The 16841-nt window shown below is 37.8% G+C and overlaps 2 protein-coding genes across 4 annotated transcripts; one reads left to right on the forward strand and one right to left on the reverse strand.

The window, feature by feature from the left end:
- Positions 1-2925: 2925 nt before the first annotated feature.
- Positions 2926-7810, forward strand: LOC131325916 (vacuolar protein sorting-associated protein 32 homolog 2-like). Of its 2 annotated transcripts, none has more exons than XM_058358405.1 (7): positions 2926-3152; positions 3248-3359; positions 4847-4946; positions 5593-5678; positions 5785-5876; positions 7060-7174; positions 7315-7810. In XM_058358405.1, the coding sequence occupies exons 2-7, from the start codon at positions 3288-3290 to the stop codon at positions 7507-7509; spliced, it is 660 nt and encodes a 219-aa protein (XP_058214388.1). In that variant the 5' UTR covers positions 2926-3152; positions 3248-3287; the 3' UTR covers positions 7510-7810. The 2 variants fall into 2 exon arrangements, with proteins under 2 accessions (XP_058214388.1, XP_058214390.1); XM_058358407.1 differs by having other exon boundaries at positions 3251-3359.
- A 1503-nt stretch (positions 7811-9313) lies between these two features.
- Positions 9314-16356, reverse strand: LOC131325917 (meiotic nuclear division protein 1 homolog). Of its 2 annotated transcripts, none has more exons than XM_058358408.1 (11): positions 16183-16356; positions 14697-14777; positions 13466-13582; positions 13224-13262; positions 13037-13144; positions 12874-12936; positions 12738-12789; positions 12571-12615; positions 12386-12465; positions 11834-11926; positions 9314-9457 (listed from the first exon to the last, which is right to left on the reverse strand). In XM_058358408.1, the coding sequence occupies exons 1-10, from the start codon at positions 16183-16185 to the stop codon at positions 11834-11836; spliced, it is 681 nt and encodes a 226-aa protein (XP_058214391.1). In that variant the 5' UTR covers positions 16186-16356; the 3' UTR covers positions 9314-9457. The 2 variants fall into 2 exon arrangements, with proteins under 2 accessions (XP_058214391.1, XP_058214392.1); XM_058358409.1 differs by lacking the exon at positions 16183-16356 and adding an exon at positions 14887-15078.
- Positions 16357-16841: the final 485 nt, after the last annotated feature.

A 16841-nucleotide genomic window follows, 5' to 3' on the forward strand; every position in this document is an offset into this window, starting at 1 on the left:
ATCAACTATCACGTTCTTATTTTTTTATTTATGAAAGAAATTGACAAATGAGAATATAAAATAATTGATTTTTTATCGAATCGAACAAAAATTATTGGGATTATAAGTAGCTATGAATAATTATCAATAACATTCAAAATCAAGTATATACAAAATAAAAATTTTAAAACTCGAACACTCAGGGAGTTGGGGTCGGGGCCCCTCCAGCCTCAACATAGCTCCGCCCCTGAATGAGACAACAAAAAACGACAAAATAAAAATTCCCTCAAACTAAAAACCGCAACGTTGGGGCCATTGATCTGGTCATGAATGTAGCTGGCGAAAGGTGAGAAATTATATCAGGCTCCGTTCCGCAACGCAAAAAAAAGCTCTTATTTTTTAAGAAGGCAATTTCAAGCTAAAAAATTATAGATTTATTGAAATCTAAAAATATGCAATATGGATCTTATTTGAAAGATCTTATCGAGATCTTTTATACAATGCAAAAAATATTGAAAATTTATTTTTCATTTACATTATTTGTTTAGTTTGAAAATGTGAAATAAGCTACTTATTTTTTAAGAAGGTTTTTAGAACGGGTCACTAAAGCTCAGAGCCCCCTTTTTTCTGAATATTAGAGCTGATATTGATATTTTCCAAAATACAAAAAATTTGAACTTTTTGTAATTGAAACATAAGCATCTTGTTTGGTTCAACTCTCATCTCATTTCATTTTTCTCTCTACACGTTTCTCAATACTTTTTTTTCTCTATCTCTCTCCACTCAGTACCACTCATTACATCAAAAATAACTTTCAAAAATTTGAATCAAACAAGGTGAACTCACGTATTTTAATGTTCCGAAAAGAGACGTTATTGACAGTTGAACTCTCAACATGAACCAAGTATTTAACTATTTTTAGTTTTTTACTACTTGAGCTAAATTTTAGGTTCTAATTTTGATTATATTTTGGAAACAAGTTTCTTTTACTCTCTCTCTCTCCTCCACTCTGGTCAGTGCGAAGAATATTGCAATCATCAGTCTTTCTCTCTTTCTAGTAGGGCGAAATCGGTTTGGTTTGGTCGGTTTTTTCCCAATTTTAGCACCGAACCAAATCATTCGGGTTTTTTTTTTTCCAAACCGACACCGACCAATTTGGTTAAAAAACCGATCGATTCGGTTTAGTTTCGTTCGGTTTGATCAGTTTTAGTCGGTTTCCAAATGATGGGCCAGTCACTGTTTTTTTCAACCCAATAAGCAAGAATAATAATGAGTTACATAAAAAAGCCCAAACACATGATTTTTTCCATCACAGTCCACATGACCGTCCAAAACCCATTATGCAATTAAATAAGTCCAAGTTACAACTTTAGCCCATAATCACACATTCAACCATTATTTTCGGTTCGGTTCGGTTTTGTTGGGTTGGTATTTTTATAAAACCGAACCAACTTAAAATTTTTTCAAAAAATCAAAAGTGAACCGACTTAAAACAAAAACCGACCGAATTAAGCAAAATTCATTCTGTTTGGTCGGTTTTTCAGTTAAAATTTTCATCCCTACTTCCTGGTTTTCTCTCTAACTACTCTCCAGATGAGTTTCCCATAAAAAGCCAGTTTACATAGACAGGTTGTTTTTGTTATTTGGACTTTACCGTTTAGTCCATTTTAACAATATATATGGGAAACTCGAGCCGTCCAACCACAGCTGCTCTTGTCAACAATTTCTAGTCAGCCGGTGTTTTCGCTAACCGTCCATTGTTCGGATGAAAATTCAAGTCGTTCATTGTCGAGATGGACGGCCGGATGGATTGCACTACACGTGTAGTGCAGGGGATGCACTACAGCACCTCCGGGTCTAAGAAGTTGTTGATTAGTGTGAACAACATAGCAAAATGCAATAACTTGTAGTCCAAAATTTTTAATGGAAACGCCCCCTCATTTATATCTTCTTATAGTTCAATTTCTATTTATGTCTCCCACTTAAAGTTCCTCCATCGAACTCACCTTCTTGTTGATAATTTTGGGCTACGGACTCTAACCATTGCAATAAAACATACTCCTACTAGTATAATGTCAGGATTAGGAGTATGTTAAGGGTTGGTTTGGATTAATAAGTCTGGTGACTTCTCTCTCTTTTTTTTATTCAATTTTTTTTTTGTATTTATTTGTTTTACGTTAAATTTTTGTGATTTTTGATTTGTCTCGTAGAGAGGAATCAGAAAAGTAAAAAAATTTGATCGAAACGCAGAATTTTTTTCTAAAGACAAGAATAAGTAAAAAAAAAACTGTCTTATTGACTTATTTTTGCCTTTATTCAAAAAATTATGAATTTCAATCATTTTTTTTTTACTTTTTCGATTCCTCTTGACGAGACGAATCAATAAGTCACAAAAATTTGACGCAAAACTAACAAATGCGAAAAAAATATAAATAAAGACAAAAAAATAAGTATTCTACTTTTAAATCCAAATCAGCCCAATTGCAAACGATTCAGCTTCTTAATAGTCCAATTGCAAAAAAGTTGATGCATTCAATTTCCGCCGTTGATCTCAACCAGTACTGTTCTAGGTTTGCAGAAAATATCGTACAGTATATGACCTTAGACAAGTTGAGATTGCGCGATTTGGGACTGCAGGCAAGTTGAATTAATTTGTTTAAAGTGAAATTTTGTGAACCCAAAAAAAGGAGTATAATTATTAATTACATAGTAGAACGGAATTGGGGAGGGTAGTATGCATAGTACCGTATTGCGCACCTCTAAGTCGTCGGATTGTGCATTCGATGACTTGAATCTCATCTCGACAATGAACTAATCTCGATCGTTGATTGTTAAGATGAGATCCGAATCGTTAAATTATGTCAGATACTCAAATGCATAATCTGACGATTCGAAGGAGCGCAGCAGTACAATGCTACGCAACTCACACACGATGTCCATTAGAACGTATCCATTCGGCAAAAGAAAAGGCCAACGTCCACCCGACCCCTCTCCCTCATCAACACGCCTAAGAAAAAAACCACTCTCTCTCTCTCTCTCTCTCACACACACACACACACACACACTGCTTTTTCTTGATTGTTTCCTCAAACTCGTCAACAGGGAAAACCCAATTCCGATTTTACTTGGTCTTCCATATCTTCAACTTGGAAGCCCTATCTTCAATTACACGGGTACGTCCATAACCTGTTGTATTTGTTGGAAACTGAAAAAAAATGGGATCTTTTTTTATGAATTTAGGTTGCTATTGATTGATCTTTTTGTTCAGAAGATCGCTAGAGCTTGGTTTTGCGATTCGAATCGACAACATGTTTAGTCGGATTTTCGGCAAGCCCAAGCAAGAGACCAATGCTCTTACCACGTTAGACAAGTTAAATGAGGTATGATTTGCCTAACCCTTAAAACCCATAAATTGGAAAGAAAAAAAATATTGTACTTTTCTTTTCTTATTTGATCAAGAATTCTACGGACACCGATGAAAGCTCTCGAAATGGTTTTTATTTGATACTGTATGAGCTTATGATCGATTTTATGTGGTGTTCCATCATTTTGATGCGTTTGTTTTCTTGGTGATCTGATTGGATGTATGTATCTGGTTGGAGCTTACGATTAGTGCTAATGGATTACAATCGTATGATTGATTTTTCCGTATTATTGTTTTTTGGTTTAATGTGTCAAACGATTCCTAGTTTTAGAATGGAATACGAATTGTTAGTTTGAGAGGTTATTCTTTATATGATTTTTGATGGGTTCGGGTCGCAATGGTTTATACTCTCTTCAAATTGCATTTAGCTGCATAATACCCTCTGTTGCATTTCTCCTTAATTCTTCTTGTGGGTTTGGCATCAAATTTCAGTTCTGATCACAATCTTAGTTTGACCTTTACCACCAATTTATCCATTAAGGAAAGCACACTTAGTGCCCGGGCAGTGGTCGGCCTGGGGGCAATCAGATGTCCAAATCAGCCACCATCCTCTAGATGACATGGTTTTTGATGGGTTTGGCCCATTGTTTTATGCTTTATACCCTCTTCAAATTGCATTTAGCAGCATAATACCATCTGTTGCATTTCTCCTTAATTCTTTGTGTGGGTTTGGTATCAAATTTCAGTTTAGATCACAATCTTAGTTTGACCTTTACCACCACGTATCCATTAAGGAAAGCACCATTAGTGCCCTAGCCAGTGGTTGGCCTGGGGCAATCAGACCTTCAAATCAGCCACCATTCTCTAGACAATATGTATATAGAGGTAGTATAATGTCTAATTGCTTACCCAAACGTAGGGGATGTGGAATTTAAAGAGGTAGGTGTCTATCGTTTGGTAAATGATTCGAGATCCTTCTGAGGATATGGTAGGGATTCTAGGGAATAGTTCCACAATGGGTGGATAACTCACGTTTATAGTGACTTATAAGTTATCATATAGGAGTGTGACCACCTCTAGTGCATCTACTTCCCTTTCCATGCTACATGGCACTAAATAGCACAATGTTAACTATTGTGGGCTCGAGGTTGCTTTACCCTCCACAACTATCATCTCTTCACTTTTTTTGTTGGATTTTATGTCAAATACTCGCAAGGTGATCATCTTAATTGTGATTAATTTCGTACCGCTCTGGAGGAAGAAAATAGATGTTTGGCTGTCTGTATGGGTACTGTATCAAACGTTACTTCTATGTAATGTACCCTTCTTCTGCTAATCGAAGAGGTTCTGTGTGTGTGGTGTTTGTTTGGGGGGTTGTTCTAATTTTTTTTTGCTATTTATACCTGTAAACATGACACTCTGAAGTCTGCGCTGTGTTACTTTTATTGCAGTGCTCGTATTGGCTCAATGCCCTTAACTTCTTTAGTTTTTATTGTGGTATAGACACTTGAAATGCTTGAGAAAAAGGAGAAAGTGCTCCTGAAGAAGGCTGCTGGAGAAGTTGAAAAGGCCAAGGAATTTACCAGAGCAAAGAACAAGAGGGGTACGGTTTTGAATATCTTGCATTTTCTTTTGAGAGGACCATTATCTCAGTATACTCAAGTAATCAACACCAAGTATTCTTAGATACCATATGCAAATATAGTAGCTTTGGTTTTTCATCATTCTGTTTTTTCGAAAAGCAGTTCAACTTCTCAGTATTTTGTATTCCATGTATTTGGCCTACATCGATGTAACGAATTACTTGTGACCTACTGTTTGACAGTGAAGAGTAACAATGGAAGAACATCAATCGAGAACTTCTCTTTCTTTTTTTCCTTGTATTTGAAAGCTAAATTCCTGGGGGTCTTGCCCTTGTGTTTCCCTTGGCCTCGAGCTTTGCTTTCGAAGTTCCGCCATCTTTCTTTATGGACTTAAAGTTCAACTTTTGCTTTTAAGATTATATTCTGTTGCTCATGCTCACTGATTTGTTTGATATAACTATTTCAATTTGCTAACATAGGGGAATCTAATTTGCAGATGAACTTCTAGTACTTGATTTTGTTGTACTTTAGACTGTTGTTAAGTGTTCCACTTTTTCCATGTTGGTCTTCTTAGATCTTTGGTTGCTCAGTATAAGTTCCATACCTTTAGGAAGAAGCATGGACTACTTTTTGGTTTGAACCTGAAACCTCATTTCCATAATGCAGCGGCCATACAATGTTTGAAGAGGAAGAGGCTTTACGAACAACAAATTGAGCAGCTAGGAAATTTCCAATTACGTATCCACGACCAGGTGAGCTTAGGTTATATAGCCCTTGTGGTGCACAGTGTTTGAGAATTGTTAGAATTCCATTCAAATGATGATTTGCTAAATCATACATTATGGGTGGATTGTGCAGATGATAATGTTAGAAGGTGCAAAAGCTACAACAGAGACTGTGGATGCTCTGAGAACTGGAGCAGCTGCAATGAAGGCCATGCAAAAAGCGACGTAAGTTTTTAGTTCTTGGGCTTTATTTAGCATATCGTTTAAGTTCTGAACTGCTTTTTGGGGTCATGGAGCAATTTGACTTCAATTTTTGGGTTCTCAACTTACTAACTCCCCTCTAATCATTTGGTTAGTGCCCTAGCCAGTGGTCGGCCTGGGGGCAATCAGACCAAGAACACATTCTCCCACATGGCTTTGGGTAGGATTGGTACTTGGTATAAGGGAACCCCAGCCTGCCCACTCTGGTAGCTTTCGTTTTACAAGAGTATTTAAGGCAACCTGATTGTTATGGTTAGAGCACTTCAACCATTGTAAGGGGTGCTGGATAATTAAAGTTTTAAGAGTCTTTCGCTCTGGCTGTTGTTACTCTTTCCTTGAAATAGTAAAGTAAGCTACGTGAAACACTGTCCTATCTTTGATGGAATGCTCGACGAAGAGTGGAAGTTAGAGAAAGCTGCAAGCGTATATACCGCATGGAAGGTTCTCATGAGAAAGGGTAGACTTGTGGAATCCTGTCTCAAAGGGAACTACTAGTTATTCCATAGTGATTAGCTTTCGTGGCCAGACCAGTTTAAGCAGGCTTGACTGACCCTTTGCCATCTACAACTCAAGCATCTCTTCTTTTCTTTTCTTTTTTTGCCGTTCAAAAAAAATAGAGATGCTTGAGTTGTAGTTGGCAAAGTGATCCCCCTTTTTTTGGTTGATAAGTATGAAAGCAGGACCTGCTCACTAGTTTAAGTCATGTTAACCAAGTTACTGTTTCCTTTTCGAAAGGCAACATGTCCTATATATATTAGAACTTTAAGGAGTAAGTGTTACTCGTATGACACTCGGACGGATTCTTGGCCATTAAAATTTGCACGTAAATCCAACATGTATTGGCTCGATAAAATTATAGTGATAGAGGAACAAGGGTTCCTTGTGCCTTTGGGCGGTCGTACCCTTTCATGCCCGTTCCCCACCCCAATCGTTGCAATCCCTATTTGGTTTAGTCTTATTGTGATCTCCTTGCTATTGAGGATAGGGAGTTTCAATAAAAATAGTAAATCCGGCCTTGTATCTCGATCGCAACATCCTCTTGATTTATCTTGCTGCATTTTATCCTAACATCTAAACGTGTAACCATTGAAAATGCTTCTCCTGTAGAGTTTACATTTATAGTTTGAATTTGTCTCTTACTATACAGCAACATTGATGATGTGGACAAGACAATGGATGAAATAAATGAGCAGACTGAGAACATGAAACAGATCCAAGAAGCATTGGCTACACCAATTGGCTCAGCAGCCGATTTTGACGAGGTATCTTTCTATTTGTATCATTTGGTTCCTTCGAAGCTCTACTTGTAAGCATGGAATTTAATTTATATTTTGGTTCTCCGTGTTTTATTAACAAAAACTGAGTAGTTATTCAAATTAACTAAACACCTTGGCCAATGTAGGATGAGTTGGAAGCAGAGCTTGAAGAATTGGAAAGTGCTGAGTTGGAGGAACAACTTCTTCAACCCGCCACAACCGCCCCTGCAGCACCAGTGCAAGTGCCAGGTGGAAGGCTACCAGCTCGTGCTGCTCCTCAAAAGCAGCGTACAGCCGAGGAGGATGAGCTTGCAGCATTACAGGCAGAAATGGCACTTTGAGCAGGTTGTTTGTTGTTCCTCTTTACCTGTAATTTGATTGATCATGTAATTTGATTGATCATGGTACCAAATGTTGGCATCCAAGCTTTATAAGCCAATGGCATTCACTTGACTGATTCATTTTGGAATCTCTCCGGCGAAAGACATGGACTCCGATTGTGTTGTGTATATTCGAGGCCATTAACTTCAAATGCATTGGGCTCAAAGAACTTCTCTCCAGTTGTTAATGTTGTATTAAATTCCCGTTTGACCAAAAAAAAATGTTGTATTGAAATAAAGTGAGTTTGTTATTGTATCGAAATCGGTTGCAGGTTTTTTAGTGAAAAGAAAAGAGATCATGTAGCAAGTGAGCTATCGCGATGGAAATTGCAAATTACTGCAGTGACCTTTAATGCGTGCAGATATCTATTTGCATTTTAACAATAAACAGATTAAAAGATTGTATATAAGAAGTTGTATGACTATCTGCATTTTACCCGCGATCTGTTGCATGACTTTAGATCAGAGGTTGGCATTCTTATTTCCACTCTTTCAGCATCCTGCTAGTGGTTTTGAGACTCTGAGAGGGGTCAGATACAAATAATCATGTTTCCCAAGAAGGTTTTGTGTCCTGGTTGTTACATTGTAATCTCAATAAATTCTTAGAAATTTTGGATCCTGATTGGAATTGTGATTCTTCACTGGTTGCAGCTTCTGGTTTTAGGGAGACTTTTAAAAGAGCTTATTGTAGTTTCACCATATTGAGACTTAGCAAGCTGGTTCGAAATTGCAGATGAGGGATTGATTTGGTCTACTGGTTCAGATATTCTGATAGATTCTAGATTTTTTTTTGACAAAGATAGATTCTAGAAAATACGACACTGACGCATCTGCTAATCTAGCTGGGGAGTTTTGGACTAGTGAAATCCATATTGCTCCAATAATTGAATATTTTTTGAATTCCTGGGAAAGATGTATAAGGTGATTTGAGTCATGCTACGACGGGCGCTGCCTCTTTCTAGGAAGTTTCTTGTTTTTTGTATTTTTAGTTTCTATTCAGGCTCTTGTACAATGCACATAGTACTAGTTGCTAAATAGACGAATTTCAAAACTCTGCTTTCCCCCAACTTACATGCAATTGCACTCTCGAGAATGTTTTGTAGGGTCCACCACACGCATCAAAATATTTTGAGTCATGCTACGACTGGCGTTGCCTCTTTCTAGGAAGTTTCTTGTTTTTCGTATTTTGTGTTTTTAATTTCTATTCAGGCTCTTGTACAATGCACATAGTACTGATTGCTAAATAGACGAATTTCAAAACTATGCTTTCCCCCAACTTACATGCAATTGCACTCTCAAAATATTTGGATGGTGATCTTTGGGACTCTAATACGGCGGGTGCATCGCTCTCTCTACTCCACAATGACATGACGGAGCACCACCAATGTATATGTGTAAATATGTGTAAAATTGTGAGTTCAATTTTTATCCAAACTTTAAACCTAGTGAAAGCAACTTGACAATGCTACTTGTAGTATTTCACAGTAGGATATGAATACAGAAGTAAAAGAAGAGGAATTTGCATACATCCATATTACAATGCGGCCATTGGATCTCATCGGCCGGATTCGCATATGATCCAATGGCCTGAAATCATGCAAAATATATGGTTACATACAAATTCCAGCATTGACAATCATGAGCAAAAGAACAGAGGATGAAGAATATAGCTTTCAGCCTTGCACTATTAAAATGGGCATCAACTTAATAAAAGAATTCTTAAAACACTGCTAAAGAATGGGGCTTGGATCACATGTAGTAAAAGAAACAAAATATCCAACATGCGCTTGGACATTGATTAATCAAATGTCTCTCTGCTTCTTTTACAGAAATGATCAGTGGATGATATAGGTAAGCACCAGAGCAACCACCATTAGCATGTATGCTATTCCTTGATCTAGCCCTATCCCTGCAAAAACAAGGACCAATTCGTCAAAATACATCACACAAATCACCACCACTTTACAACCAAAAAGTTATCTCCTCACTAGAAAGAAAAGAAAATGGCACCCTAGAAATGTATCTCCAAACCCTGATCAAAATTTGTACTTTTTAACACAGAAGAGAGAGAGAGAGAGAGAGAGAGAGAGAGAGAGAGAGAGAGAGAGAGTTTTGGATCTGATGAAATAAACTAAAAAAACAGCAAAAATAACTCGTCCCAAAAGAAAGAAATGGCACACTGGAACTGGATCTCAGATACCCTGACCAAAATTTTACTACGTAAAGTTTAGAGAGAGAGAGAGAGAGAGAGAGAGAGAGAGAGAGAGAGCAAACCATCGCTTGTGGGTGCAGGCGCAGGTGCAGGAACAGGGGCATGAGCATTGATAGAAGGAATAACCAGAGCTAATACAAGAGCCATAATGGCCATCACAACCAAAGAATTTACTCTGCAAATCTCCATTTGCAAATCTTTAAGACCCAAATTCTCTCTCTCTCTCTCTCTCTCTCTCTCTCTCTCTCTCTCAAGACAAACCCTCTTTCCTACCTTGTTTTCCTTCAAATTTCTATCTTGAGATGCCTAGGCTTATGTTGGGTATCTCAGACTCTAGAGGTGTATATAAAGGAGGTGGGGAACCACCTTTGTTTGGTTCGCATTTGGGAGGAATCTCAAACAAACAGAAGTATCTAACGGTCACTCTGGCTTTCACAACGGTTGTCCACATTATATGACTCATCTTGGACCGTTGATGATTGCCACGTGTACGGACGGAAATGGCTGCACGTTCTCAGTACAGGAAGTATGGAGCTGTGTGTTCATTGGACCCCTCCACTATTGCAATGGATGACTATTTTTGCAACTTTCCCACATGTGCAATAAATGATGGTCGAATATTCTATTTGAATTTCGAAAAGATAGGAATTGTGCCGTTACTCAAAAGATATTACTTCGGTGATTCGGCTGACATGTAAAAGTGACCCAATATTTTTGTGGGTTCTGTTCAATTGGCTAGGCTCCACACAAAACTGGACAAGAGGATGCACTATCGGATTTTAGGGCGTCTCGTTGTGTTCAATTGAAATTTCATCAACCATTCAATTTGTAGAACCTAAAAAAGCGATAAACAAAGTATCAAAGTGGTTGAAGGAACGATATGCTTTCGTTAACGACGAGCCTAACAGAGGATAACAGGTTCTAAAAACGTCGATAAGGTTGAAGCTTTCCTTCCTAGAATATACTATGTAGATCTTCCCGTAAAACAACTTAAATTGATCAAAAATCATTAGTTTCTTATTCAAACAATATTAGGTATAAAAATAATATCTTATTCAGACAATACTAGGTATATAAATATTATCTTATTCAGACAATATTAGGTATACAAAAATGAGTGGTCATTATAATTTCAAAATAGTATTACAAGACAAATCTATTTGAATCATGTAGATATTAATGTCCGATTAACTTGATTTTTCAGATAAAAAAACTTGATTTTTCAGATAAAAAAACTTGATTTTTGACTCACAGTAGTGTGCAATTTATACAAACTTGAATTTTGAAAAAATTTTAATTGGACTCACCGAGTTGCCCTACATTCGTAGTGCATTGGGCCATTGGCACAATATGGGGGCCCTTGGCCAACAAAACTGTAGTCACCCGAAGGTATAGGTTATACGCCGAGACACTAAATAATTTTCTGTTAAGAAATTTCAGAATCCTATAACCCACTCAGCCATGTGGACGGTGCACCATGTATTTTAAATACAAACTAATGCTGTAGTTCTCTATTTTATCCAGTTCTAAGTCAGTGAGTACATGATTGCCAGCATGTTAGCGGAACATTAGTTAAACATCCACTTGTTACAACTTCAGATGCAAATTTGTCCAATCAGTACTTAAGTTGTAGAACTGTGTTTGGAGGGAAACGAATACCCAATTTCAGAGATAAGGCAAGTGATTCCAGTACATTTGCTCAGATGATTGAAGTGGATGTTACTTTAAGAAATAGGATGAGCTCGTGGAGAATGGAGTATACTCAAGCTAATTCACAGTTATGCTTAGTCTGGAGCATACCTTCTGCCATTTTAAGGTGAAGCCGAATTGGATGTAGATGAGTAGGACTTTTGTTGTTGCATTGTTGTTTTTCGATGAGTTTTTGTTGGATCTTTATTTGTTTCTCTATTCAGGAATTGGCTGAGGTTGTGTATGTACAGGGGCATGCCCCCGTTTTCTGGCATTATGCTTTGCTTTGGTTGAAAGAAACAGTACAGTTACTTGGTGGCAAGAGTAAACACTTCTTAGTAAATGCGCTTGAAGATCAAGAAATATGGAGGCAAACTATCATACCTAAGGATTGCCTTCCAGCATGTGATCACCAACTGGCCTCTGAGGGACTATAGGTGCCAACTCCAAGTAATCGAAATCATCTGTTATTCCCACCTGTGGTAAGATATTGAAATAACGGTATTTAATAGCAAGATTTAATTCGAAAAAAAATATTAGTGTCAAAATGAGTAGTCCATGAAACAGAAGCATGCTCTTTATCGTAAGGAATGGCATAGTAACTCAAACTACCATGAAAGAGATTTCGTTGACATGTTTGATAGGTAATTTGAATAAGATTCGAGGACCAACTCATGGTTTCTTTCCCTGTTTATATATTTGGCATAGAACACTAGTGATGAATTATGACACACAAGGAGATAATCATACATAAGGCTTATGTTTAGAGAAATTTTAGATACCAATAAATAGCATAACCCAAGGAGTATCCCGGTTGGTATTGAAGCTGTAAGCTCCATCCATCATTTTTGAGTGACCAAGAAGAATACTCATGGATTTAAAAGCCCATCGGTTGTAAGGATACTCATTTTAAAGGTAAATAAAGCAGGAATATACCTCATTGTACAAGTGTTCAAGCTGTTCTTTGGCCTGAGGGAAATTGTTTCCACACCATTGTCGCAGTGTGAATATGTTGTCTGAGTTTTTGCATACAAGAGCAAGGAAGGTAATAAAATCTCAATCAGTGAATTATTCATTTCAACCCACAAAAAAGGAGAATCCACGTGTTGTTGGAGGTTTACCTGTCCATCTGTTAGCAGCTGCATGTGCAACTTCAATAGATTTCTCTGTCAAAATCACAGTTACAAGATCAGTATCTCCACATGCTCACAGAATTAAAGAACCACTACAGTCAATTCTACATAAGAAGTAGTTAAAGCATCAAAAAGAAGTGCAGGCATTGCTCAACTCATTTCTTCAAAGGCAGCTGGATCATTGTCAGCATACTGTCCCATTTCATCCTGAGAGAGAATGGAATACAGTCACAAACATGAAACAGAATATGATGTATTGCTTAAGTAACAAAGGAAACGATTTGCTCCAACCTTTAACTCATTATACTTCTGTTCAATAGCTTTCAGCTCAACTAGGGCCTCCTCTCGTTCATCCTAGTAATAATAGCAAGGAACTTAGTGGCTATGAAAGGGCAAAGCAATTAAAAAAAATTATACAATGAACACAGAGACATAAGGCACTTCGCATAATTACAGATTCCTCTCTTCCCTTCTTTAAGGCTTCACATTGCTCAACAAGTTCTGCAAGCCTTTTCTTACTGCTTTGAAGATCATCTTCAAGTTTTCGATGCACACTCCTCAGCTGTTACAGGAAACATATGAGCAAAGGTATAGGGAGACTGTTTAGATGATAGAACGTTGTTGTAAAAAATCAACTTTACCTGATTTCCAGCACAGCTCGGAAGGCTCCAAAAGTATACCTGAAATTTGCAATCAAAGAAAGTTAATATAATATATGCACGTAAGGTACTACAGAATGGTACAGAGAAACTTCGATGAAGCAATAAAAGTTGTTCCACCCAGCACAGCTCACAACAGACACATACAGAAGCCAAATATATCACGGTCAGGAGGAGAGCTTTAAAATGGAAATTAGTTCTCAGTTTTAAGACAAATTACTCACTGAGGTTCCTATCTTGTCCTTCAAGACAAGGTCATCATCTACAAGAGATTGGATGACATCCTTTACAGACTGGCTGATTACACCTTTCTTGGGGCCCAGCTTCTCAAGTTCCTTCAGCTGTAATTCAGAAAAAGGAACATAAATATGTAATGGGGTTCTTGATAATAATCAAAAAATTACATGCATCACCTTATTTTGTACTTGGAACAGGACTTTGGGAGCACTTAAGGTGCCAAAGAAGGATACAGAAAACAATTGAAGGTGGTCAATTGCAACAAACATAGCCCTGCAAGCATATATACTATTGGAAATAAATTTCCTTGCTTCTTGGTGGTAAATGCACTGGAATCATCATGGCAACATTACACACCAGGGCTTAGCTTTGCCCAGTAACTGATCCGCAATTGCTTTGGGCAATAGTGCTTCCAAGTGTAGGAATCTTGTTGGTAAATGCACTGGAATCATCATGGAAAACATTACACACCAGGGCTTAGCTTGGTCTAGTAACTGAACCACAATTGCTTTGGGCAATAGTGCTTCCAAGTGTAGGAAAGAAGGTTTGCATCTCAAAGGAGCAACTTGGTTTAAAAGTATAACCTAGCCCATCCTTTCAAGACCAGGCTAATAGGGACTACCCTGTGGGGATAACCATTTTTTAGCTTTCCATTCAGGTAGTACAAGTCTTCTAAATTTCCACGATTTCAAAAAAAAAAAAAAAAAAGGAACAAATATCAAACAAGCCACTAACTCAGTTTAGTGCAAATTCCATGTCCACTACGCTACCAATAATGCAAATGAGGAGGAAAATAAATCTGTCCCAGCTCACTTGACCTGATAGTCTAATAGTTTGAACTTTGAACAAACATATCGCCCAGCACACTTGACCTAATAACATGTTTAGTCTCTTCAACATGTGAGTGTAGATGCATCTTAAACCATTAAACATATAACAGCTTGGATAAAGGTCTCAAACCTTGTCACCCAAAATTTTTTAGATTTCTTTTTGTTAGGTATCCAAAAGATGAAATAATCTGCAGTTGCACATAAAAGTCACAAATGAACTCTAAAAGCAACTTAGACATATTAACCTTTCACTTGTGTCAGTTGTGTGCGGCACAAAAGGTGTTTGACGAGTACAAGCATTCGAATGAGACTGTTTCATAATAATAATATGGTGGAAAACAAGAGGACTTGCTCCAATTGGATCAATATGCAGAGGAACAATACTCACAAGGAAGAAGTCCTGCGAGTCATAAAAGATTTGAAGCATCTTCTCACGCTTCTCTTCCAATGAAAGACCTCTTTTCTTAGACTGTTGACACCAATGCAGAAGTAGAAGTTAGATTGTTCTGCATGTGTCTTTTTACAAAATGTAGCAAAATCCCATAGTCATGATAAGAAGAGGCAATAGAAAAACTCACAAAAGCTATAAAAACAAGTCTCCAAGTGGTAAAGCAATCATACAAATTGTCCAATGTTCAGTTGCACCTCTTAACTCCAGCACACTCCTTTTTTCCGAGCAGTTAGAGCTCGTTTTCAATGACCATAAATAGCCACGACAATATAGCAACTTGTACTTGTGAATGACAAGATTTGCCAGTTCAAATGAAATTTGAAGTGCTAGTAAGACAGGATTGCCCCTTGAGGTGGATGTCCCTTTCCCAAACCCGTTTTAGAGGTCATTTTCAATGACTGTGAATAGCCACCACGATTTAGAAAGTTAACTTTTATCTCCAATTACAAGATTTGCGAAATTCACTCATGAAATTCACAGTGCTACCAAAACACAAGCGCCCCTTAAAGTAGATGTCCCTTTCCCATACGGTCATACCCATTCCATCTTTAAGGACAAAACTAGAACGAAGTGATGGGCTCTATCAACTTAACTATATACGGATATTCCCTAAGGCCAAAATATAAAAATAAAAACTTGCAGATTTCGGACCTCCAGAAGAGCAATATCTACTGGAATTTTCTCCGTAACTCCAGTTCTAAGCTCTAAATTTCCAGTCACAAAAACAGTTTATGGGTTTGTGAAGCTTGATTTGGTCTAATTTGTGCTTCGCTGACTATTCGGGTTCGACCTACATAGGCATGCTACAGGAATTCATCATGTAAATCCTAGGTTATAAATACTAGCTAGACGCAACTGATGTAACTTGTACTCCATTATCCATTCATTATATAATGGAAACTAGTGTAAATCGTGAATGTACTTTTTTTGGGGTAAATTTCGTGAATGTACTCAACTTGCATAGTTGGGAAACCGTATAAATATTTTTGTGGCCTGCATTCCCTTTTTTTTCCCCCTGATTGTTCTTCGCATACATTGTGTATTTGTTGGTTTGACCGATTTCTCAAAAGCCTTAGAATTCAATTCCAATGAAACCATACAAGTACATGCACAAACATACACTCATTGAAAATTTGAAATCATCAGCGGAAATGAATCACAATCAAATATCCTCATATAAACCAAAATACTATCGCGCTCACGCGCACACACGGATCGTCACTTGAATGTATTAATTGCTAACAACGAGCTCTGAAATAAAGAAAAAATAACTTGTAGTGGATCTACTTAGAAACGGCCCGTGAACGTAGTAATCCATACAGATTTCAGATATACATCGACGTGATCGCAATTCAATTGTGGTATAAGCTGACATATATATACATATATACACGGAATTTAGGGCTCGGATGAGTTGAATTACCATCGCGACGATCCGCTGTTGTTCGGTTGCAGGTGAAAGCGAGGGACTGATGTGTGTGTGTGTGTGTGTGTGTGTGTGAGAGAGAGAGAGAGAGAGAGAGAGAGAGAGAGAGTGGAGACGGAAGTGTGTGAAGGAATTCTCGCGAAATTCACGTTTTGGCGGGAAGAAAAGGAATGGGGAAATTCTGCTGAAATTACTCAAATATCCCAGTGTATTTTGGAAACCTACCTATGCTGTGTTTGGTAAAAAGGGAAGACAAGGGTTGGGAACTTGGGAAATGTTGAATAAAAATCAAAACAGGACTAGGAAATGCAAACAAAATTTAAAAAATACTACGTGTTGGGCCCGGAGTGGATGGCATGCTGCTTGCGGACAGGTGTTGGCGATTGTTGGTCGTAGGCCAGCATCCTTTCCACGCTGGTTGAACCGTTGCGCTTGGGGCCTACTATGCTTTGGTATAAAGAAATAGAGTTGCGCCTTTACCACTATCTGATGGTAAGCGCTTGATCCGACAAGTGGTATCAGAGCCAAGAAGTCATGGGTTCGAGTCGCGGGGGCGTTATCGTAAGGGAGGGATTGTTGGGCCTAGAGTGCCCCCATGGATTTAGTTATACAATGTCACTCCCTGCGATTGTTCTAAAAACAAACTTGAGGGTGCA

The sequence above is a fragment of the Rhododendron vialii genome, chromosome 5a (assembly GCF_030253575.1).
Source record: "Rhododendron vialii isolate Sample 1 chromosome 5a, ASM3025357v1".
Taxonomy (NCBI): domain Eukaryota; kingdom Viridiplantae; phylum Streptophyta; class Magnoliopsida; order Ericales; family Ericaceae; genus Rhododendron; species Rhododendron vialii.

Excerpts from the sequence above, each read along its gene's own strand:
- LOC131325916 (XM_058358405.1), top strand. The coding sequence starts at position 3,288 with ATGTTTAGTCGGATTTTCGGCAAGCCCAAGCAAGAGACCAATGCTCTT. Across the intron at positions 4,947-5,592 it reads CAGAGCAAAGAACAAGAGGG|CGGCCATACAATGTTTGAAG; the intron begins GTACGGTTTTGA and ends TCCATAATGCAG. Across the intron at positions 5,679-5,784 it reads AATTACGTATCCACGACCAG|ATGATAATGTTAGAAGGTGC; the intron begins GTGAGCTTAGGT and ends TGGATTGTGCAG.
- LOC131325917 (XM_058358408.1), bottom strand. Across the intron at positions 12,937-13,036 it reads AGAAGGGAAGAGAGGAATCT|GATGAACGAGAGGAGGCCCT; the intron begins GTAATTATGCGA and ends TATTATTACTAG. Across the intron at positions 11,927-12,385 it reads TTGAACACTTGTACAATGAG|GTGGGAATAACAGATGATTT; the intron begins GTATATTCCTGC and ends ATCTTACCACAG.